Raw genomic sequence first — 26,705 nt, 5'->3', positions numbered from 1 at the left:
GAAAATTGGAAGTGGTCAAACAGGAGATGGCAAGAGTGAACATCAACATTTTGGGAATTAGTGAACTAAAATGGGCTGGAATGGATGAATTTAACTCAGATGACAATCATATCTACTACTGTGGGAAGGAATCCCATAGAAGAAATGGAGTAGCCATCATAGTCATCAAAAGAGTCCAAGATGCAGTACTTGGATGCAATCTCAAAAATGACAGAATGATCTCTGTTCATTTCCAAGGCAAACCATTCAATATCACGGTAAATCAAGTCTATGCCCCGACCAGTAATGCTGAAGAAGCTGAAGTGGAAAGGTTCTATGAAGACCTATAAGACCTTTTATAACTAACACCCCAAAACAATGTCCTTTTCATTAAGGGGACTGGAATGCAAAAGTAGGAAGTCAAGAAACACCTGAAGTAACAGGCAAATTTGGAACTGGAGTACAGAATGAAGCAGGGCAACAGCTAATAGAGTTTTGCCAAGAGAATGCACTGATCATAGCAAACACCGTCTTCCAACAACATAAGAGAAGACTCTACACAAGGACATCACCAGATGGTCACTACCTAAATCAAATTGATCATATTCTTTGCAGCCAAAGATGGAGAAGCTCTTATGCAGTCAGCAAAAACCAGACTGGGAGATGACTGTAGCTCAGATCATGAACTCCTTATTGCCAAATAGAGACTTAAATTGAACAAAGTGTGGAAAACCATTAGACCATTCAGGTATGACCTAAATCAAATCCCTTATGATTATACAGTGGAGGTAGGAAATAGATTAAAGGGACTGGATCTGATAGACAGAGTGCCTGATGAACTATGGATGAAGGTTTGTGACACTGTACAGAAGACAGGGATTAAGACCATCCCCAAGAAAAGGAAATGCAAAAATGCAAAATGGCTTTTGAGGAGGCTTTACAAACACCTGTGAAAAGAAGAGAAAAGAAAAACAAAGGAGAAAAGGAAAGGCACACCCATTTGAATACAGAGTACCAAAGAACAGCAAGGAGAGAAAAGAAAGCCTTCCTCCGTGATCAGTACAAAGAAATAGAGGAGAACAATAGAATGGGAAAGACGAGATCTCTTCAAGAAAATTAGAGATACCAAGGGAACATTTCATGCAAAGATGGGCACAATAAAGGACCAAAATGGTATGGACGTAATAGAAGCAGAAGATATTAAGAAGAGGTGGCAAGAATACACAGAAGAAATTTAAAAAATGATATTCATGACCCAGATGATCAGCATGGTGAGATCACTCACTGAAAGCCAGACATCCTGCAATGTGAAGTTAAGTGGGCCTTAGCAAGCATCACTACAAAGAAAGCTAGTGGATGTGATGGAATTTCAGTTGAGCTATTTCAAATCCTAAAAGATGATGTGAAAGTGCTGCACTCAGTAGGCCAGGAAATCTGGAAAACTCAGCAGTGGCCACAGGACTGGAAAAGGTCAGTCTTCAGCCCAATCCCAAAGAAAGACAATGCCAAAGAATGCTCAAACTACCACACAATTGCACTCATCTCACACACTAGTAAAGTACTGCTCAAAATTCTCCAAGCCAGGCTTCAGTAATATGTGAACTGTGAACTTCCAGATGTTCAAGCTGATTTTAGAAAAGGCAGAGGGACCAGACAGCAAATTGCCAACATCTGCTGGATCATCAAAAAAGCAAGAGAGTTCCAAAAAAACATCTATTTTTGCTTTATTGACTATGCCGAAGCCTTTGACTTTGTGGATCGCAACAAAAATGTGGAAAATTCTGAAAGAGATGGGAATACCAGACCACCTGACCTGCCTCCTGAGAAATCTGTATGCAGATCAGGAAGCAACAGTTAGAACTGGACATGGAACAACAGACTGGTTCCAAATAGGAAAAGGAGTACATCAAGGCTGTATATTGTCACCTTGCTTATTTAACTTATATGCAGAGTACATCATGAGAGATGCTGGGCTGGAGGAAGCACAAGCTGGAATCAAGATTGCTGGGAGAAATATCAATCACCTCAGATATGCAGATGATACCTCCTTTAAGGCAGAAAGTGAAGAAGAACTAAAGATCCTCGTGATGAAAGTGAAAGAGGAGAGTGAAAAAGTTGGCTTAAAGCTCAACATTCAGAAAATTAAGATCATGGCATCCAGTCCTATCACTTCATGGCAAATAGATGGGGAAACAGTGGAAACAGTGGCAGACACTATTTTTGTGGGCTCCAAAATCACTGCAGATGGTGCTTACTTCCTTGGAAGGAAAAGGTGCTTACTCCTTGGAAGGAATGTTATGACCAACCTAGATAGCATATTAAAAAGCAGAGACATTACTTTGCCAACCAGTGTCTGTCTAGTTAAGGCTATGGTTTTTCCATTAGTCATGTATGGATATGAGAGTTAAATATAAAGAAAGCTGAGCACCGAAGACTGGATGCTTTTGAACTGTGGTGTTGGAGAAGACTTTTGAGAGTTCCTTGGACTGCAAGGATATCTAACCAGTCCATCCTAAAGGAGATCAGTCCTTAATGTTCATTGAAAGGACTGATGTTGAAGGACTGATGATCATCGAAAGGACTGAAACTCCAAAACTTTGGCCACCTGATGCAAAGAACTGACTCCTTGAAAAGACCCTGTTGCTGGGAAAGATTGAAGGCAGGAGGAGAAGGGGATGACAGAGGATGAGATGGTTGGATGGCATCACCGACTCAATGGAGATGAGTTTAGGTAAACTCTGGGAGTTGGTGATGAACAGGGAGGTGTCTGGAGTGCTGCAGTCCATGGGATTGCAAAGAGTTGGACACAACTGAGCAACTGAATTGAACTGAACTGAATATCACAAATCATAAATCCTGATATAGAGTGTATTTGAAAGCTGTATCTTCCATGTAGTCTTTTTTTTTCTTAAAGAGAAAGCCTTTCATGACCCTCTGTGATATGAATTTATAATACAGACTGTATTATTCTTTGTATTGACTTTAAGATTAAAATTACTATTGCTCTTTTATCTTCTTTGTTCGAATCTTTGATCTTAATAAAAATACCTAATGAGTAAGCCATTCATTTCACTGGCCTCTTCATGTTCTACATAAGTATACAAACTTCATTTTGTTTTTCTGCCTTAGATAATAAACCTCCCATAAAGCTATTTTATCATAATGGTATACATATTACTTTAAATTATAAACTATTGCTCCAAGTCACATTTATTTTACTCTTCATTTTCCTCTGCACTGTTTCTGACACATTCACATTATGTATCTGGAAAACTAAGGAGAATATTGCTATGAGTTTTCTATTTCTTCATATGTTCACTGAGAAGAAAAATCAGTCTTTATTTCTTGTGAATTAATTTTGTGTTCTAATTACACATTCCTGTTGAACACTAAAAAAAATCCATTTTAATATTATAGTCAGTGGCTTATAAACCATTTCAATGGCTCAGGCATTCAACTTAGTGCAATATGACCTTCTACATCTGTCACCTCACTAATTGCCTAGATTCATTCATTTGCTTTTGCTGGCTAGGAAGGCATTCTCTTCAGTCTTCAGTGCTCTGAGAGCTGTGTTCTCCATCATAGAGTACATGTTAAGAAAAAGAAGTGTTCATTGTATGACAAAGGTCTATGAATAGATATGCTCCTTTGATAGCTCTTCCATGTTACCATACATAAATTCTACTAAAACCAATGGTCTTGTGGGTGTCAGTAGTTCATGAGTGATACCTATGTCACTAATTTTTAACCTCATTTTCAAGATTGAGATATAATTCATACTGTAAAATTCACCCTTTCAAAGCATACAATTGAGTGTCTTTTCAGTATATTCATAAAGTTATGTAACCAACCCCACTAATTTCAGAATATTTTTGTCACCCCAAAAGAATTCCTATGCTTATCAGCAGTCACTCCTCATTTGCTTTACTCCCAAGACCCTGGAAATCATTGATCAATGATTTTGTAGGAAACTATGTACAGGAAGCGGAGAAGGCAATGGAACCCCACTCCAGTGTTCTTGCCTGGAGAATCCCAGGGATGAGGGAGCCCGGTGGGCTGCCGTCTATGGGGCTGCACAGAGTCAGACACGACTAAAGTGACTTAGCAGCACCAGCATGTACAGGAAGGCAAGCTTTTAAAATGATTTTAACTGAATTATTTGGTGCATTTTAAAAACTACAATCCCTTTCCATTGCTTAGTTTCATACTTCTCTCTCAATTTTTACCAATTATAGTAGCCTTTTATTATTAAAATATTACTTAAAACAGCTAACATATTAGCCTAAGATATGTAAGTTCAGAGAGAGAGAAAAACAAAAAAAACCTGAACCCTGTAGCAATTTATTAACTCCTATCTGGTCATCTCACAAACGTTGCTTTCTCAAGAAAGTTTTGTTCCTGTTTTTCGGACTAGTTTAGAAGCCCCATCATGTAGGGTTTTTCATCAATTAATTTAATGACATTCATAACAACTTGTAATTATATATTTATTTGTATAACATCTATTTCTATCTCTTGACTCCATGACCTCTTAAATCAAAGTTTCCATGTCTTTTTTGCACACTGTTTCTACCTCTGGAGCCTGGCATAGTCTGTGTATATAATGGCCTTCTTATAAATGTATGCAGTGAATGTTAGGAAAAATAAAATATACATTATATTAATATCTTGCTGTTGACTAAATGCACAGAATGCAAAACTCAGAGGTTTTTCAAAACTCTTTGCTTAGGGTATCACAATAAATGCAACCCAAAGTTTTAGGATTAGAGAGGTGTAGTTTTGATTTCCAGCTTCACTATTTACTGACTCAGTAGGCCTGGAAGAGGGGAAAATTCAAACTTGAACTGGAACACAAAGTGTCTGATCCATCTAGCATATGATGTGTTCTTAAATGAAATGAATTAAGAAACTCTCCTGACCTCGTCCAGAATCTCCTGGAAGTGCTATAATGAGGCTTTCATGAATGCCTTAGGAATATAGACTAACTTCCTCAACCCCAGAAGGAATACAAAGCTTTGAAAAAGGCAGGAGAAACTTCTCTGGTGTTTCTGCTACTCTTCACTTGAGAGAGACAGGGATGCCTTTTAGTGGTCCTGCCCAGGTCATTCTGCCCTCCACAAACAGTTCTTTCTCTTCCTTTTCCTTTCCTCTTAATTTTCCTTAAGGATAAAGAGTAAAGTTCTCAATCCCAAAGGAAGAGGGACATGCATCTTCCATTCAGCTGTGTGCTCATGGGTTGGGGGACTTTCCTGTGCTCAGCTATTGATAGTGTGGGTGGTATCCTCAATTTCTCTGGATTCTTTATCCTTTAGAAATCTGGGGGGAAACAAGAGCCAACACTACTAGTGAAAAGGAGTAGGAATTGGCCCACATTCCTATTTTGTTTTCTTATAATTCAGGGGTTTCTTTACCTTGTTTCATAAATTAGTTGGGGAAAAATGTCTATATTTTCATTAGACTCTAGCTAATTTTTTATAACTAAAATTTTAGCATTTCCTTTACTTTCAAATGTAAGCAACAAAGTATGTTAGCAACAGAAGTAACTGGGACTTTGTTGACAAAAGAAATCAGAGATATTTTATACTACTTAAAATTATTGCAGATACCTCAAAATATTGTTTATTCTTATCACTACTAAAAATTACTTGAAACTGGAACTTCCAACTTAAGGCATTAAGTAAGAATATATATTATTACATAAAAGTATGTTTTTTATTACAGTAAGTGATAACTGTATTTCAATATTATTGGTTTCTTTTCCAAGCCTATGTGAGTTATTTTACTTTGTGTGTTTAAAAAGATGATGAGATATAACCAGCCAAAATAGCTATCATCAAAAAATTCACAAACAACAAATGCTGGAGAGGGTGCAGAGAGAAGGGAACACTCCTACACTGCTGGTGGGAATGCAAATTGGTACAGTCACTATGGAGAACATGATGGAGGTCCCTTTAAAAATAGAGCTGTCATATGACCCTATAGTCCCACTCATGGGCATATATCCAGAGAAAAACATAATCTGCACCCCAATCTTCATTAAAGCACTGTTTATAATAGCCAAGACATGGAAGAAACTTAATGTTCATCAACAGAAGATTGGATAAGGAAGATGTGGTACATATAAACAATGGGATATCACTTGGCCATTAAAAAGAATGAAATAATGCCATTCGCAGCAACATAGACCTAGAGATTGTCATACTGAGTGAAGTAAGTCAGACAGAGAAGGAGAAATATCATATGGCATCCCTTATATGTGGAATCTAAAAGGAAATGATTTAAATGAACTAACTTACTTATAAAACAGAAAGAGACTTAACAGGCTTACAGAATGAAATTATAGTTGCCAGGGGGCAGCATAGGGGGGATAGTGAGGGAATTTGGGATGGCCATGTACCACACTGATACATTTAAAATGGATAACCAATAATGACCTATTGTATAGCACAAGGAACTCTTCTCATTGTTATGAGGCAGCCTGTAGGGAAGGGGAGTTTGGGGGAGAATGGATACATGTGTATGTATGGTTAAGTCCCTTCACCATTCACCTAAAACTATCATAGTATTGTTAACTGGCTATACTGCAATAGAAAATGAAAAAGTTTAAATTAAAAAAAAAATTAAAAGATGACTTTAAGGTCCATAGGCTTCATCAGAGTACACACATACACATAGGTAGGAATTCTATTCTAATTAGATTTCTCCCAAACCACCTGTCCTTGTCATTTTCTGTTTACTTGTTTCCTTAAGGAAGACTGACTCAGAGATTGTTGCTTTGGCCTAAGAAGACCTGGAAAATATTAGTTGCATTGAAGGATCCTTTCTTTCCTGCTCTTTTGCTTCCTTTCCTAGGAGGATCAATAAATTCTTTCCAGCATCAGAAAGGTCATAAAATTCAGGTTTGAAATTTTGGGAGAAAAACCTCCTCTTAAGGTTGACATAAGTGAAAGTCACTCAGTCGTGTCCTACTCTTTGTGACCCCATGGATTATACAGGCCATGGAATTCTCCAGGGCTAGAATACTGGAGTGGGCAGTCTATTCCTTCTCCAGTGAATCTTCCTGACCCAGGGAACAAACCAGGGTCTCCCGCATTGCAGGTGGATTCTTTTTTTTTTTTTTTTTTGACAGTGGCAGCTCCTTTTTATTTTTTTTTTATTTTATTTTTTTTTAAATTTTTATTAGTTGGAGGCTAATTACTTTACATCATTACAGTAGTTTTTGTTATACATTGATATGAATTAGCCATGGATTTACATGTATTCCCCATCCCAGTCCCCCCTCCCACCTCCCTCTCCACCCGATCCCTCTGGGTCTTCCCAGTGCACCAGGCCTGAGCACTTGTCTCATGTACCCAACCTGAGCTGGTTATCCGTTTCACCCTAGATAATATACATGTTTCAATGCTGTTCTCCTGAAACATCCCACCCTCTCCTTCTCCCAGAGTCCACAAGTCTGTTCCATACATCTGAGTCTCTTTTTCTGTTTTGCATATAGGGTTATCGTTACCATCTTTCTAAAGTCCATATATATGTGTTAGTATACTGTAATGGTCTTTATCTTTCTGGCTTACTTCACTCTGTATAATGGGCTCCAGTTTCATCCATCTCATTAGAACTGATTCAAATGAATTCTTTTTAATGGCTGAGTAGTATTCCATGGTGTATATGTACCACAGCTTCCTCATCCATTCGTCTGCTGATGGGCATCTGGGTTGCTTCCATGTCCTGGCTATTATAAAGAGTGCTGCGATGAACATTGGGGTGCACGTGTCTCTTTCAGATCTGGTTTCCTTGGTGTGTATGCCCAGAAGTGGGATTGCTGGGTCATATGGCAGTTCTATTTCCAGCTTTTTAAGAAATCTCCACACTGTTTTCCATAGTGGCTGTACTAATTTGCATTCCCACCAACAGTGTAAGAGGGTTCCCTTTTCTCCACACCCTCTCCAGCATTTATTGCTTGTAGACTTTTGGATAGCAGCCATCCTGACTGGCGTGTAATGGTACCTCATTGTGGTTTTGATTTGCATTTCTCATTGCAGGTGGATTCTTTACCAACTCAGCTATTAGGGAAGCCCTAACATTGACATATTCTTGGAGTTATTTACACCATAGCCTAAATATGGTTCAGATTTACTCAGTAACTCTCCCAGGTGGCTCAATATAGCTCAGTTGATGTGTTTTGGGGTTAGGAATCAAATTCCCTGTTGCTCAGAGAACTCTATTTTGTCGTCTTTTATGTATATATCTCAATCAGGAATATAGGAGTGAATGGCTCCCTGGTTAAAATATAAATATGAAATGAAATTTTCTGGGTTTAACAAAGGGCAGGGAAGCAGCAATCTCCTTCGCCTCTCTCTTAGAGGGTTTCCTTGAAAACATAGTAGATGAACCTTTTCATTTTACAGTTAAAGCTTGCAGCTGTCTGACCTCTGAAACTGTAAAAACACACTTCTGAAATTGACTCAGGGTTCTTACAAGATTGCTCACAAGGTATGCATGAGAAAAAGCATACCACTATCCCTCTGAATGAGACAAAAGGAGTGTTACTTGTTCTTTTTTTAACTGTATACGTTTGTGTGAGATTCTGTCTGGTCTTTATGGTGTCTTTCACAGATGCCTGCAACAAGCATTGTACTCCAGATATCCTTATTCAGTAATAAAATTGCTTTCTTTCTCTTCCAGGTTTTGTGGAATGAACTTTGTTAGTAGAATTTCTGTTCCCCAATAGAAGTAAAGATTTGGCTATCTTTAGATCTTGTGTCCTAGTGTGTGTGTTAGTTGCTCAGCCATGTCCAATCTGTCCCATTACATTAATACAATTTGAATCTCACCATGACTTCTAAGGACTTCTCAGGTGGTGCTAGAAGTAAAGAACCTACTGTCAATGCAGAAGACATAAGTGACATGGGTTCAATCGATCCCTGGGTCATGAATATCCTCTGGAGGAGGGCAAGGCAATCCACTCCAGTATTCTTGCCTGGAGAATCCCATGGACAGAGGAGCCTGGTGGGCTACAGTCCATAGGACTGAAAGAGTCAGGCATGACTGACATTACTTAGCATGCATACGTGCATGAATTCTATTAGTTACTGTTACATGCTTTTCTTTCCTCACCTGTAAGGAGATAATTGATTGATTCAATTTTCTGTATAATTTTTTTTTTATTCTGCAGATACTGGCAATGCATTCTAGGATGACATGTTTGAAGTCTGACTTAAATATACACGTGTGTGGTATTAGTTGCTGAGTGTTCAATTCTTTTGCGACCCCAAGGACTGTAGCCGGCCGGCTTCTCTGTCCATGGGATTTCCCTGGCAAGAATTCTGGAGTGGGTTTCCATTTCCTTCTCTGAGGGATCTTCCTGACCTAGGAGATGAACCCATGTCTCCTGCATTGGCAAGCAAATTCTTTACCATTGAGCCACTTGGGAGGCCCCACATATATATAGTCCTAAATGTAGTGAAGGAGGGCATCTTAACATGATGAGAGGCTAGGAAACTACCTATCTGAAGGTGTTGTGTAGTGACTTAGATATCAAAACCAGGGAAAATAAAAATGGTTTAAATATGAAATCCAAGTCTGTGGTCACAAGAAAATGTGCTCTGAATTATAGATATTGATTTGCAATTGAATTACTGGTCATAACAGTGACTCTTATTTGGTATGCTACAGAATCCAAAGGAGCAGGGATTTACTTATTACAATGATTACATTGATTCTCTTTGCCTGTGTGGATCACAATAAACTGTGGAAAATTCTGAAAGAGATGGGAATACCAAATCACCTGACCTGCCTCCTGAGAAATCTGTATGCAGATCAGGAAGCAACAGTTAGAACTGGACATGGAACAACAGACTGGTTCCAAATAGGAAAAGGAGTACGTCAAGGTGGTATATCGTCACCCTGCTTATTTAACTTATATGCAGAGTACATCATGAGACACCCTAGGCTGGAGGAAGCACAAGCTGGAATCAAGATTGTGGGAGAAATATCAATAACCTCAGAAATGCAGATGATACTACCCTTATGGCAGAAAGTGAAGAAGAACTAAAGAGCCTCTTGATGAAAGTGAAAGAGAAGAGTGAAAAAGTTGGCTTAAAGTTCAACGTTCAGAAAACTAAGATCATGGCATCTGGTCCCATCACCTCATGGGAAATATATGGGGAAACAGTGGAAACAGTGGCTGACTTTATTTTTCTGGGCGCTCCAAAATCACTGCAGATGGGGACTGCAGCCATGGAATTAAAAGATGCTTGCTCCTTGGAAGGAAAGTTATGACCAACCTAGGTAGCATATTAAAAAGCAGAGACATTACTTTGCCAACAAAGGTCCATCTGGTCAAGGATATGGTTTTTCCAGTGGTCATGTATGGATGTGAGAGTTGGACTATAAATAAAGCTGAGCACCAAAGAATTGATGGTTTTGAACTGTGGTGTTGGAGAAGACTCTTGAGTGTCCCTACAGCCGCAAGGAGATCCAACCAGTTCATCCTGAAGGAGATCAGTCTTATGTGTTCTTTGGAAATACTGATGCTGAAGCTGATACTCCAATACGTTGGCCACCTCATGCGAAGAGTTGACTCATTGGAAAAGATCTGATGCTGGGAGGGATTTGGGGCAGGAGGAGAAGGGGATGACAGAGGATGAGATGGTTGGATGGCATCACCGACTCGATGGGCATGAGTTTGAGTAAACTCTGGGAGTTTGTGATGGACAGGGAGGCCTGGCGTGCTGCTATTCATGGGGTCGCAAAGAATTGGACACGACTGAGCGACTGAACTGAACTGAACTGATATGCATTTGTAACAGAACAGGGTCTAGACTCATTCCACATCTCAAAAAATTTCGCAAACCCCAAGGAGATTAGAAAAAAGGAATTAGCCCAAGGTAAATCACGCCATTTAAACAGAAGATGTGGCATAAAAATTCAATTATTTAATTCTTCAACAAAAACAATATGGTTTAATTAAGAGTAGGTTATATCAGGTTACTAACGAAATATTACTCTAAAGTTGGAAAGCTATGATCATAAAATGAACTTTTATTTTTTTTTCTTTTAAAACTTTCTCTTCAGTTGCTAGAGTAAGAGGGCTTTCCTTTCAAAAGGTTTTATCATTTCACATGTATTTAGAGTTGGAAGTTGAAGAAACAATGATGTCAGATGACTACTGAATGTTTAAGTTTACCATGAAAGTGAAAGTGAAGTCACTCAGTCATGTCCAAAGCTTTGCGACCCACTGGACTATAGCCTACCAGGCTCTTCCGTTCATGGGATTCTCCAGGCAAGAATACTGGAGTGGGTTACCATTTCCTTCTCCAGGGGATCTTCAGGACCCAGGGATTGAACCCGGGTCTCCCACTTGGAGGCAGAAACTTTAACCTCTAAGCCACCAGGGAAGCCTTACCATAGTTGTGTTTATATACTTTGATCAGTCTTACAGGTCAGTGATGATTGAATTAATTTGTTTTCCAGAATTCAAGACATATGTTAGCATGAGTGAAACAAAGTCATTAAAAATAACATTGCAGATTTTCAAAAGAATTAACACTGACTATATTTATTAAGGCATGTGTTTTCAGTGCAAAATTGTATTTCAAATGAAATGTAAAAACCCATTCCAGGTGAACACTTTTACCAGGTTTTGGTAAAAAAAAAAACTGTTTTCTTAATTCTCATATGTAGCCTAGAGGAATATTACAGAAGTAAGTAGAAAATCCAAAATCTCACACTTATTTTTGGTGCCATGTATTCCTTCATGAAACATTTAACCAACTAAATTTTTGGTTAAGAACCAGGCACTCTTAGCCTTGAGAGTTATAAAAAGATCAGTAAAAAGTCATTGCATTACCCAGCCTACCTATAGGACAGTGATTAAGAAAATGGACTCCTAAATAAGACTGCTGGGCAAGTATGACTGAGAAACTACTTTAATCTGTTTGTCTTGGACTCTAATCTATAAAAATAAAAATTTTAGTATTCCCAGTTCTTACAGTTGTGGCGAAGTATAAAATGATATGTATATAAAACTTCAAACTCTGAGCAACACAAGGTCCCCAACAGTCCTCCTTCCCATGGCACTCTGCCTATTGAGCTGCTTGAAATTCTAACAACTGTCCCTGTTTACTTTTTCTTCTATATTTCTGGGCTTCCCTGGCAGCCCTAGTGGTAAGGAATCCACCTGCCAATGAAGGAGACACAGGCAACGTGGGTTCAATCCCTGGGTGGGGAAGATCCCCTGGAGAAGTAAATGGCAACCCACTCCAGTATTCTTGCCTGGGAAATCCCATGGACAGAGGAGCATGGAGGGCTACAGTCCATGGGGTCACTTCCACACAGTGCTCACAAGACTGTTTTATTCATATATTGAACAATGCACCTTATCTGTCTTTATCTCATCAGATTGTAAACTCTTCAGGGACAAGGACAATATTGAGTTCATATCTTCATACCTAATAGTTATTAATAATACAGAACTAGGTATAATTGATACACCTGAACACCTGAGAAAAAGGAATGAATGATACTCTGTCTTTAGAATAAGTGGCAAACTAGTGATTCTTGAATAGTTTAAATATGTTTATTCTTAGGGTATTATTATTATAATTATGTATCAATTGGATGCTCACTGTATGCTACAGCATTAGACAAGATCAAGAATATTGCTTTGGTTTGGTTACAGAATAAAAAGTCATGGCAATATAAAGCCATGGTGACTATAATTAATAAGACTATTGCATACTTGAACTCTGCTTAAGAGAATAGATCTTAAAAGCCTTCATTGAAAGAAAAAAAAAAACTGTAATTATGTATGGTGACAGATATTAACTGGACTTAACTACCGTGATCATTTTGCAATATAAATATAAATATCAAATCACTATTTTATATACCTGAAACTGGTTTAATGTTATATGTCAACTATACCTCATCAATCAACTAACAAAATTATAGTACTGTGCTGTAGCCAGTATTCCAAATTTAATGAGGTATACATCAGAGATATCTTTATCCAGGATACTATTTCAGTTTTAGATATATTGATTTCATCCTGGGAACTTTGGGGAGCAGGGTGATGTGACTAGAAATGTTTTTTCTATTAAAAAGACAAGTGATCATACACCTACAAGAAGTGAGACAGCTAGTCAGCAAGAGAGCTGGAGAAAAAGATTTAAAGAGAAAGGACAACAAGTGCAAAAGCCCTGAGGTAGAAGTGTGATGAGTGTTTTGAAGAACCCTCCAGGAGGCCAGTGTGGTTCAAACAGTAAAGTAAAAAGGGAAAATATTTAGAGAGGTCAGGGCGTATAGGGACAGATTAAGTAGAGCTTCAGAGTATAGGATATTTGGCATTTATTCAGATTTAGGAAGTACTGGATGGATTTTGAGTAATTATGTGACATAATCTAACATATGGTTTAATGTTTACTGTGTTGAAAGGAGATGGTATGCAGAAACAAGGAAATGAGAGAAACTAGTTAGGAGAGAAGTGGGCGGCAAGAGATGACTGGTGCTCTAGATCAGGGTAGAGATCTATTTACATAAACAGATGACATACCATTAGGTGAAATAAATCAAGTAATGAATATTAAGGGACAATATAGATTCTGTCACCATTTGTGTTTTAATACTTTAATATTGAATCAGATCATGGATAAGAATGATATAATTTAATTTCTATTTTAATCTAGTATGTCTATAGATAAAACATTTCAGAGTTTCAGTAAAGAATGAAAAATAAGAAGGGAAGAAATTATTTTCCTAGCACAAGTTTTTTTGGATTACTAAGTGAATTGCAGGTACAGATATCCTGTTCTGCCATAACTTAATATATGTGACACTCTCATGAGATAAACTGCAGGATTTCTCATTCCTGAGGACTTACCACAGGATGCTATCATTTTGGATCTACTTCTGTCAAATACAATCTCCCAGTGTCCAACATAAGCTCTTAAAAACATTTTCTTCAGATTTAAAATGTATGCTTAATCCTGAACCATGATAAAAACCTTTTCCTAAATAGACAAACTTTGCAAATTCTTAGGGTTCAGATCAGGTGAAGAAAATATTTACTAAGAGCTTTCTTACATAAATTAATGTCTGTTGCATGAGAAGGAGTAATATAAAGCTCAACACTTCATGAACTTACATTGCTCCAGGGTGAGACTAAATCAACATTACAATCAATCAATCAATCAATCTATCTTTCCTTAGGTTGGCACTTAAGGATCATAGTCTAATAGCCAACCCCCTACTCACGTACTCTGCAACAAAGTCTACCAGTCAGTCAATATCTCCTGCCTCCATTATCAGATACTTCAGTTAGGATTTCTACTATAGGGTAAGATTGAGCATGTAAAGCAGAAAAAACTGGCAACTTAATTCTCAAACACTGATGAAATTACAAATAGAGGCATAAACAAATTTACATGTGACAAAGGCAACTACTGGAATAACCAAAAATAACATAACTCTGAAACACTGAAGAAATAGGCTGTGGATGTGACATAACTATTTATCTTTTGTATTGGAAAATCAATAGATATTATCTAATGTTGGAAAATCAAGCAACAGAGCTTCATGTTATACAGAGAGAGCCATCAGAGCAATTAGAAATTATTAGAAAGCTCAGTTGAGGAATAGGAGAGTAGAAAAGGGTAAAGCAGATGAACATTGATTTCCATTGCTTTAAATTGCAAGCATCTCGGTATTATTTCCTTAGTTATCATATGCACATTTTACTTTGCTTAAAAAATGCAAGATTTCTCTTAAGAGTAGTTTATATTTATGAATAACAAACATTTCTAGCTCTATTGCACATGCTTTACATGCTAATTTTGACTTTTGAGGTATTAATTTAGTAAATCTGAATGTCAGTCAGTTACTGTATATGATCATCATGAGGGAAAACAAATGGATATATGAAAATCTGATAAAGAAACTAAAATATTAAGTTCTTAGTTTATGACAGTAATAGCCATATGACTAAATGTTTTAAATAAGTTATTTAATATAATTCCCCCAACAACTTTGCAAATTACACAATATTATCTCATGCTTAGATGTACAAAATAAACAAGGTCTCACAGTTGACTCAGGCTTTTTCCTTGTTTTTAAATCATTGTTTAGAGTTAAAAGTACCTAGTTCTAAAATTTGGATTTTCCTTTCCTCTCTAGTATACAAGAAATTATCCAGTATTATCATGTTTTAAACAGGGATGTATCAATTTTTTTTGTCTAATAGCTTAAAACATGCATTGAATAACTTTAAATTGATTTTTATATCTTAGTATTATGGCTAAAAATCTAGTGACATCCAACTTTGTTGTTGTTTCGTTGCTCAGTTGTGTCCAACTCTGCAACAGAGAAGCAGCACACCAGGCTTCTCTGTCCCTCATTATCTCTTGGAGTTTGCTCAAACTCATGTCCACTGAATCAGAATATTATCTGCCATCTTGTCCTCAGCCATCCATTTCTCTCCCTACCCTGAATCCTACCTAGCATCAGAGTCTTTTATAGTGAGTTGTCTCCTGAATGAGGTAGCCAAAGTATTGGAGCTTCAACTTCAGGATCAGTCCTTCCAATGAATATTCAGGGTTGATCTCCTTTAGGATTGACTGGTTTGATCTTGCTGTCCAAGGGACTCTCAAGAGGCTTCTCCAGAACAACAAATCAAAAACACCAATTTCTTGAAGCTGAGACTTCTTTATGGTCCAATTCTCACATCCATACATGACTACTAGAAAAATCATAGCATTGACTGTATGGATCTTTGAGTGCAAAGTGATGCCTCTGTTTTTTAATATGTTGTTTAGGTTTGTTATAGCTTTTCTTCCAAGGAGCAAGTGTATTTTAATTTCATGACTGCAGTCACCATCCTCAGTGATTTTGGAGTCCATGAAAATAAAATCTTCACTGTTTCCACTTTTCCCGCATTCACTATAAAGTGATGGGATTGAATAACATGATCTTAGTTTTTTGAAAGTTGAATTTTAAGCCAGGTTTCTCAATCTCCTCTTTCACTTTCAAGAGGCTCTTTAGTTTTTCTTTGCTTTCTGTCATTAGAATAGTAACATCTGCATATGTGAGGTTGTTGTTTTTCTCCTGGCAATCTTGATTCCAGCTTGTGAGTCATCCAGACCAGCATTTCGCATGATGTACTCTGCATCTAAGTTAAATAAGCAAGGTGACAATATGCATCCTTAACAGACTCCTTTCCCAATTTTTAGCCAGTCTGTTTTTCCATGTCTGGTGCTAACTGTTGCTTTTTATCCTGCATACAGGTTTCTCAGGATACAGGTGTGGGGTGTGGGGTGTGGTATTCCCATCTCTTCAAGAATATCCAGTTTGTTGTGATCCACAGAGTCAAAGGTTTTAGCAAGTCAATGAAAAAGATGTAGGCTTTTTTTTTAATTCTCTTGCTTTTTCTATGATAAATGGATGCTGTTATCCAACTTAAATGATGGTAAAAATTATTCTCTCTTAAGTACTTTTAAAATACTCAACTCCTGTGGTATTTTCAGAAATGAGTGAATGTGTATTCATATAAAATATCAGTTACATTTAATTAATATTAAAATGACAAAAAAGGTTAGTTCATCTAAAACATAACATACAATGCAAAGTGCAATGAATGATTTCCAATGCTATGCATGTTTTTGGAACACTGTTAAAAATCACAAGTATTAATATGCCAGTATTTGTTGGGAAGTTTACTAGGTATGATTTACTATGTGTTGTGATTAATAACTGAATCTTCACAATAACCTATTGAATTAACAACTGTTATCTGGCTTTCAAGAGTTAAAAATCAAGGCTCAGCTTGCCTCAGGTTATACATAGAGTAAGAGAACACCAAGTCAGATCTGTTCTTACCTCCAAATTGTCTGTAATATGACTGTTCAATCAATTATACAAAATACACTTAATTAGGATATAATTGACCAATGAAGCATTGGAAATGTTGAAAATAAATAGGATTATCTTAGGTGAGCATATTCTTTGTGAATGGTATATATTTTGGTACTCCAGCCTTTCCCATCTAAGTCACTGAAATACACCTATTTAATCATTTATTCCAGTGATTAACACTTAGTTTTTTGATCAAGAGTTTTCTGTGTCCTTTTGAGTTTTCTCCATCAAATTTTTGGTTTTTTCATGTCTGATGCCACAGATTTTCCATGGTTTCTTAATGATTACTGACAGTAAGTTTTGAAAAGTGCTTTTCTAAGTTTAGTATGCTTTTCTGCCTATAAACTGATTTCCCTTTTGTACGACTATAAATTATAAGATGATAAATCACTCGTTCTCTTCATTTTCCATAAAATTTCATGTCATCTATTTTTTTTTCCTCTTTGGCAGGATTGAATACAAAGTAATTGCTTCCCTTTTTTTTCCTTTATCTTGAAATAGATAAAATCATTACCTCAAGTCAGTTCGGTCAGTTCAGTCATGTCTGAATCTTTGTGACCACATGGACTGCAGCACACCAGGATTCCCTGTCCTTCACCAACTCCCAGAGCTTGCTCAAACTCATGTCCATCGTGTCAGTGATGTCATCCAACAATCTCATCCTTTGTTATCCCCCTCTCCTCCTGCCTTCAATCTTTCGCAGCATCAGGGTCTTTTCCAAGGAGTCAGTTCTTCACATGAGGTGGCCAAAGTATTGGAGTTTCAGCTTCAGCATCAGTCCTTCCAATGAATATTCAGGACTGATTTCCCTTAGGATTGACTGGTTTGATTTCACTGCAGTTCAAGGGACTCTAAAGAGTCTTCTCCAACACCACAGTTCTAAAGCATCAATGGCTATTTAATAGATATCTACCTTTTCTTAATTTCTTACAACATTTTGAAATAAGGATTTCAAGCATTCTTCTTTTAGATATGAGAGACAACAATCTCACAAGCAGCTCAGTGGTTAATAGCAACCCCCGCCAATGCAGGAATGCAGGAGACACAGGTTGATCCTTGGGTGGGGAAGATGCCCAGGAGGAGGAAACGGCAACCCACTCCAGTATTCTTGCCTGGGAAATCCCATAGACAGAGGAGGCTGGCGGGCTACAGTCCGTGGGGTCACAAAGAGTCAGACACGACTGAGTGAACACAAAGAACAAGCTGAGAGAGGTTAAATGACTTGTCTTGGTTAGAAATCACACATGTATAATTCTCATAGGTGAATACATTAAATGACTAAGAAAAACAACCATGTGCATTAGACACCAAAAATCCAAACTTTTAATCAACAGATCAGAGTCGCTGGTTTTTCTTGTTCCACCAAAATCACGGTAGTAAATATACTTTATTTTATAAAATCCTCCAGCTATTTATCCAGAAATATATATTCATGAATTTCTGAACCATTATCATTAACACTTGTTTCACTGTTAATTGCGGACTCCCACAGTTTCCCTTCTTTTGTCCGCTAGATCATCTCTTCAAAATCATTAGAAAAAGCTGCTTATTTACTGTGGTAAACTGCTTAGCAAACTCGCTATCCCCAAATGAGGATGATGTTTCTGTTTCAGGTGCCTCTTTTAACTGTTTTAATCTTAAAAATATTTAGTCTCTTTTTGAATATATTTTTCCCTAAGCCTTTTTCTAAGATATGTGATATTTTCCTGGCCATGATCATTGTCAGATCCTTCAGCACTCTGAATTGATGCACTGGTCTTGTACTAACTACAGCTGTAGCAGATCTGACAACTTTCATCTGATATTATGTTACTGAAACTAATTTTAGGTATTTCTCCATCTTTTTGCACACTTGGGTCTTCCTTGTGCTTTTGGAGCTGCCTCAGTAGCTCTGACTTGGTCACTCCTTTTAAACAACTTAGTTCTTAGGAGAAATGTATATATCTCTATATCCTTGGTTCAAATTTATCACTGATTATTGATAACATTCTAGCTACTGCATTTATCTACTTTTGTTGAAATAACAGTTTCAATGTGTTTCTTCCTATTACTCAGTCAATATTTCCTGAGAACTTGAAGTTTTAGGAACTCCTTTAAATCCTGAGAATAAAAAAATGAACAAAATATCCCTGCTTTCAGAGAGCTGGCTCACCATAACATGCACATTGCTTTAGAGACACCTGGAAATATAAGCAGTTTTCCAAAATCATTTCTTTATAGAAACCAGTTAAAAAATCCTTGAAAGAATCTGCATTGCCTACACCACACTTGTAGATCATGTGTTAAATGGTTGATTTGTTAAAAAAACAGAAGTAGCTTTAATTGATTCTTTCTAATTATAAAAACTCAGCCAAAAGGTATTTTCTTACCATGACAACTTGGTAAGACTCTATTCCATCCAGGTCTTCCATCATCTCCCATGATACAGGTGAGTGTTGAATATCCTTGAAGAATGTAACCAGCATCACAGTAATAGGTTACTGTTGACCCTAATTTATAATCCATTCCCAGTCTGGTGCCATTCATTATGTTGCCTGGATCAAAGCAGGACTCTCGGAGTTTTGCTGTAAGGTAATGTTGATATAAAATGAATTATTTTAAACTAGCACATTCTAGGAAACTTTCAGTATATCTTCATCTCTGCTTCTAGCCAAACAGAAAGCACCAACACCCTTTCTGCCTATGTTTAAGAGCTAAAAGTATAAGTAGCCCTTAACCACATCTGATGTTTTGCTGATTCATATGGGTTAGAAAAAGACAAAGTTCTTCATTGGTCTTCTCATTAAAATTAGTATCTAACATATATAGTCAAACACAGGGTTTCAGAGTTTATTATAAATTATGTGTTATCATCCATGCATAAGTACTTTAAATGAATTATTTTGGAAAAGAAGAACTTGTTTATTTAATATTTCATTATTTAAAAGATCTTCTCCCAAATAAAGTACACTGCATTTCATGTGGCTGAACTTAGATATAGTACTGCTGCCTATGCTGATTTCAGTTAATCACTAGGAAGAAACTAAAAGATCCTATGTCTCCACCCTGAAGCCATTCCTCTTAACCTACCTCCTCTACTCATTTCCCACATATCTGGCAGAAGTCTGCACATTAAAAATAGTAACAAAATCTTTCTAATATCCAAACCATGATCTTTTTGGACACAGTCTATATCAAAGCCAAGAACTTTTGAAGGTAATAGTAATAGATAAATTAAAAAGTAAATTCCATTCACAACAAAGAACTGTTTTCTATGGAACCAGATAGTAAACTAGAGAGACTGAGAGAATATTTTGAATATATGAGAGAAATATATTAGTTCATCCATTTTGACAAATAAGTGGTAGAATACTTTTGTTATAGCAGGTCTGGGTAACACGTGAATATTTACATTTTATTATTATTACAGATAAATAGAGATGTACAATGTAAGGGCTGTCACAAGTTCAAGATAACAAATGAGATTTGTTACATTAGAATTTATCTTATGTTAATGGGAATTCAGGAGATGGGTGTATCTTTGGATATGACTCATAAAATCTTTGTAATTTAAGTCAAGAGTATCTTGGTGTTTGGCTATTTCAGTAATTATATTATCATAATAAATTAATCAAAAAGTGATTAATTTTAATAGAAAAAATATTTTTATTCCATTTGCTAAAGTCTGCAGAGTTAAAAGTGCTTCAACACTTACAGGAAATGATTAGAAATTTATGCTTTAGGAAACATACTTCACAAGACTTCTCTGAATTCAACTAGAGAGGAAATGGTGGAAACAAATAAATGATTTTTATAGAATACCAAATGGAAAATTCCCACTTCCTTTTCTTCCTTCCTTCTTTCCAGAAACTACTTAAGAGACCATTATCCAAGTAACACTGGAAATACAGCCATGGTGATAAAAAAAAAAAAAAAATTCTAACCTTCATGGCTTTTACAGTCTATCAAGAAAATAATTACATTAAGTAAACACTTGCGGTTGTGATGTGTGTTGTATAAGGAGCAGCATTCAGAATCTTCCTGAAGAACTGACATCTAAACTGAGCATTGAGGGGTAATGGGCAGACTAGGTGAAAGGGGGATGAGAGACATGAAGGGGAGAAGTTATAGTGGAGCTTGTAAGTCAGATAAACCTGATTTCTGAGCATCAATCCAAAACTAAATAACTTGATCTTTCAAAGATATGTACATGTGCGCATACACATACAGTGTAAGAAATTCGTTTCCCATATAACATAAGGAAAAGAACCAGTAGATTCTTTGGTCACTAAGAAAGACACTTTAGTGGTACAGAGGTTGGTTTGTTTAATTTTTCAGAGAAAAACATTAATCTTTTCCTTAAATAAGCAGAAAATGCAATGTAATTGTTAGGCGTATAACAGCAACCTACCATTTCTGTTCTTCATGAAATTGAACTAAATCCCTTGAGGGAAAAGGAAGGGTTGAAATTACTATTTAGAAGGATTAATCTCTCTGACATGTCTAACTGTCTAACATCCATCTTTTGAAAAGGTAGCTTTTTCCTTCTTTAAAGTTTTCCCCAAATTTTCAGTGACATATTAGTGAATCTATAATGCAAACCTACTTTTTGAGTAAAGGGAAACATGGTTGATAAATTAAAAACACTGCCTCTACAACAATTTTATATTGCTAGGTTCATTTTGAGAGGATTCACTTATCTCTTTATTGTTTACATACTGCTTTAAATTCTTAGTGAATAGCTTTCTATGAATAATACTGCACTTATTTATTTCCCTGTTTGCCATAGCAATTGCATCTGGAAATTTTGAGAACATAGGGAGAATCCTTACATAAAGTTCCAGGGAACAGGTGGAAAAAGGATTTTAATTTTTGAAAAAAAAATGTGAGGCAGACAAGTTGATAGTATTTTAATGAATGATTAATTTAATGAAATAATTCATTTGTATAAATAATAACAACTTGCCTACTGAATAGATCCCAGGTAAGAGTCCCTTGCCTTATATTCTCTAAGTAAAGCATGTTAGAAGCAGAATGCTGGAAGGCAGATGTAATCATAAGCAACAGGGCCTGTATCTTAGCAATGGACTCTTTTTTCACTCTTACAAAAAATTTACTTCAGGATTATTTCCAGGTGAAATTAAAGAATTTTAAAGGCTTATTTTAATGAAAAATTTTGACATTACAAAGTTGAAATATGTGTCCTTAAGAAGAGTCAAGATGAAAAATTAAAGCTTTACTATGCTTCTGTTTTCATTTTATTAAGAAAGACATATAGATGAAATCATAATAACCACAATATCTATATCATTATAAAGCATTTATCATGCATGACATCATGATACTTTATATCATTATAAAGTATTTGCGTCAGGCATGACAGTAACTAAATAATGTTTGTTCAATTCATACTTAATGACTTGTTTATAAATACATTGTTTTTCTGGGCTAATAAGAACCATAATATTTTTGTTGTTAAAGGTTATTCTTTAACAAACTTCAAGTTTATTCCTACATACAGGTATATACTCATGAAAGGACCATTATTAAGAATAGTGTTCTGTAGATAATTAGTTATATGTTATTTTTATTTTTGAGAAGTCACCAGAGTATATAATATTCAGCTGCTTTTTATTTCCAGAATAGTGCAGTTGGGCATACACCTGCTGGCATGAACTCAGAAACTAAGAGCTAAACTCCCTTTAAGCTGTGAACGCACTGTAGTCCCCTCAGATCATAGTAACTCCCAAAAGGCGCTCTCTTTTGGAAGACCCGTAGTTCACATAGGGTCAGATTCCCCATGTGCTCTTTGAGATTAAATATAAACCACAGACGTATCTCTTTTATTTTGGAAAATACTGTTGATTAAACAATTGGAAATTAAACAATTGCTGTAAAATACCTCAAAGTAAAGCTGAAATGTAATAGGTTGCTCTATTAAAAGATATGTCTTACCTTAAATTGGTATATTAATTTAGAAAGCAATTGACTACATTTTAAGGTTCTTGAAGCAGGTGGCTAACTTACAGCATATATAAACAACCATTCATAAATCTTTCACTGTAGATTTTTGGTGCCTATCAGATAGAACAGCAGCTGCCAGAAGGTCCCCTTCAGAAGCACAAAACTGTATCTATACTCTCTCCTTCATGTAAATAGTATATTTTGTTTAAATAATATAACCATCACTCCTATGAGTTACACCTATTAAAAATTATAGTTATAAATATTTAAAATATACTTATTAACATAATTAAAAGTAGCCTTAATACAAAACAATGCAAAAGATAGCATTAAGCTAAAATGTTTATCAAGCATGCATTTAATATTGTATCTCACTGAAGTTACATTAAGATAAATGGAGACTGTGCTGTGCTTAGTTACTCAATCGTGTCCAACTCTTTGCCACCCCGTGAACTGCAGCCTGCTAGGCTCCTCTGTCCATGGGGACTCTTCAGGGAAGACTTCTGGAGACTAGATTGATTTAAACTCTTTGGGGACATTGCTTTCAAGTTAATAAAACATCTCCCCTTACCTTCAAATATCTATTTCTTCATTTCTGTCTACTACTGTCTACAACACTAGAGCATATCTACCATTTGAATTTTTTAAAATTTTAATTGGAGGCTAATGACTTTACAATACTGTGGTGGTTTTTGCCATAAAACATTCGCTTTTTGTAAATAAAAGTAGTATTCCTTTCAGAATCCCTGTTATTAGCAGGCTGTGTATTTGTGATGTTTGACTATAGTATTTGTTCACCGCTCAAATGCTTTGTTTGCAGAACTCCTATGTATTTGCAAATAAACAAAAATAAGGTTCAGTGTCTATCTTCAAGAGGGAAATGAAGAGATCAGTATGAACACAAGCAATAGCAACTGTACTCTGGTGTGAGCTCTACAGAAGTAGGTGCTGAACCTATAGCTTTTTAAATAAAGACCTATAAATACCAGTATTTGGAGTGAGTTGGGACTTAAACACTTCACTTTTTCAGAGCTAATAGAAATCAACATGCTTAAAATAAACTATATAACATGATTACAAATGACAGACAAATAGCTTTTACTATCCAGGACCTCCAGTTACATGTCAATTCCTTTTTCGGGTGCACATTTTATCTTGAAAATTCTGACATGTTTGCTTGGCTATGGCAGAAATAAACAACAAGACCACTTTATCAGCTTTAAGGAACCAGACAATTAAAGAGCTTTTTTTTTTTTTTAAATAAAAATAGAAAGTAGGGTGACTGATAAGAAAAGACAGATCTTGGAGACCCTGAAGTGGGAGATGAAATTCTATGGGGGGTTTGAGAATTTTGAGAGCCAGTCCAGAAAGTTAATTAGGTTGGATTTGCGGAATACCATAACCTTAGTGCTAACATTGTAGAGAAATACCATCTGTAGTATAAAAATAAGACCTCAAGGAATTGTGTGTAAATGGGTACTGGTGTAGTAACTGAGGATGGTAGGCAGTAGTTGCAGGGTACAAGGTGGACTGTAGTTCATGGAATGCTTATGTATTTCTCTCTGCCTGTGCTCACATTTTTATTTTCCTTTGCTCTTATTGGGAGTGATAAGTTATGCCATCTTATGCAATTCACTTTGACAATCTGATTCTCAATTTTATCATTTGAAAATAGGTATAGTAATATCTACCTGATAATGCTGTTAGCTAACATTTTGTTGCATTTACAAGTGTTTTTGCTAGTGGGAAAGAGAGAGATACTGTATTGAAAGAGCTAATCACTGTACTTGGAGTAAAGCACATAGTAGGTAATTCACATTCTCCTTTTGGAAAATGCATCCGTGGCCCTCTTCCTGTGGTGGCACAAACTGTAGCTTTTCAGAAATAATGGGACACAGAAATTGACCAAGATGGGAAATAGGAAGTGCAATACATTTAATTTGAGATATGGTGAGTAGATTTTATCTCAAGTGCTAAATGACATGGATTTAATAATGACTACATGGAATGTTATGAGAGAAAGGACTGTGAAGTCAAGTCCAGTTTCCATGAGAAAGAATGCTGTAACAAATTAGCATCATCTGCCCTGAGTATGGTAGTATTTGTGGCATTCTTCCTGTATCTGTTATCCTATGGATCTCTGGAAATGCTTTGTTAAATACAAACTCACAATAGAACCTAGCTTTACTGACTTGCTCACAGTTCTCTACCTCTTTTTAACTGAGTCTTGTTTATAAAGCTATCACCTTGCAGATATTCCTAAAAAGCCAAGTTCTTATCTGTAAAATACAGGACATGAATGTGTCTCTTAAGTTTCCTTAGATTTCAGTATTGTTATTATTCTAATCATGTCTTGATTTAAAATATAAAACACCTCTTTAAGCAACTCAAAATCAGCTAAGTAATTATCAAACAGTTACTATGTATGTAGGCATTATTCTAATAAGTTCACCGTATAGTGGTAAATAGAGTTCTTGCTCTTGAGAAGTTTGTTTTTCTGGTTTATGTGTAGGGATTGAGTGGGGCTTCTCAGCTAGCTCAGCTGGTAAAGAAACCACCTGTAATGCAGGAGACCCTGGTTCGATTCCTGGGTCGGGAAATTTTCCTGGAGAAGGGATAGATTACCCACTCCAGTATTCTTGGGCTTCCCTGGTGACTTGGATGGTTAACAATCTGCCTGAAATGAGTTCAATCACACAGTTCAATCCTTGGGTTGGGAAGATCCTCTGGAGAAGGGCATGGCAACCTACTCCAGTATTCTTCCTGGAAACTCCCCATGGACCGAGGAGCCTGCTGGGCTACAGTCCATGGGTAGGCAGACAGTCAGACATGACTGAGCGACTAAGCGCAGCACAGGGATTGAGGGGTATAAATGGGAGTGTGCATAGTAAATAAATAGCAAATAAATGAAAAATAAAATATCAAGTAATTATTGACTTTGATGAAAAGAGAAATGTGTGATAGTACAAGAGAAAAAGCAAAAGGAGTAGATAGCTCAAAATAAGATTAAAAACATGTATATATGTACCCAAAAATGGGTTCTGATAATATAGCAAAAAAAAAAATCACTATTTTAAGAAAAAATGAAAAATTAATTAATTACAAAAAATTATAATAAATTTCCCCAAATATTTCGAAATTGCTAGACCAAGTGATTTTTCTAAATGGCAAAGGACATACATATTCAAGAAAGATAGAGAACTTAATTTAATGAGTATATATATATAAAAAACTGCACCCATAAATTAGATGACACTCCTCCAAGCACACAGGGAATGTGTGTGTTTTACATGGATAGAAACTAACTATATAAGAGGTCATAAAACAAATCTTTAGACACACCAAGAACTGGAATCATACACATTAGACCACAGTACAAGTAAGCTAGAAATTCATAATTAAGTATAGACTGAAATTTATTGTAAGACTTGTAAACACTTGTAAATAGCTCTCAAGTAGAGAAAAAATCAAAAGGCAGTACAATTAGAACAAATTTAAAATTGCAAAATAATAAAACTCTACCTATTCCAACATTTGGGAAGCAGCTACAATGGTGCCTTGAAGAAAATACACAGCCCTCAAAAGCTCATATTAGAAGAGGAAAAAAATATGAATATAAATTATTTAATTATTTTTTAATTATAAAAATAAAAGCCAATCTAGAGAAAATAGAAGGGAATAAGTAAATTATGTGAAAGCAATATTAAAAAAAATACCAAGTAATTCTAATAAAAAAAATACAGCAACAGAAAATGCAAGAGAGCACTGTGAACATTTTTATGTCTATACATTTGAAAACTTGCATGAAGATAGTTAGTTTTCAGGAAAAGATTTTCAGTTTTCATAAGTCTCTCCCATGTATACACATTTTAAAACTT

General features: G+C 36.1%; 1 protein-coding gene across 5 annotated transcripts in view; it reads right to left on the bottom strand.

The window, feature by feature from the left end:
- CSMD3 (CUB and Sushi multiple domains 3) overlaps nt 1-26,705 on the bottom strand; it is a 1,331,483-nt gene that overhangs the window by 255,275 nt on the left and 1,049,503 nt on the right. For all 5 annotated transcript variants that reach the window (XM_070477231.1, XM_070477232.1, XM_070477233.1 and 2 more), the window contains one exon: nt 19,254-19,448. In XM_070477231.1, the coding sequence (XP_070333332.1) occupies nt 19,254-19,448 (195 nt within the window). The remainder of the gene's footprint in view (nt 1-19,253; nt 19,449-26,705) is intronic.

The sequence above is a fragment of the Odocoileus virginianus genome, chromosome 15, assembly GCF_023699985.2.
Source record: "Odocoileus virginianus isolate 20LAN1187 ecotype Illinois chromosome 15, Ovbor_1.2, whole genome shotgun sequence".
Taxonomy (NCBI): Eukaryota; Metazoa; Chordata; class Mammalia; order Artiodactyla; family Cervidae; genus Odocoileus; species Odocoileus virginianus.
This window is presented reverse-complemented; position numbering and strand designations above follow the sequence as displayed.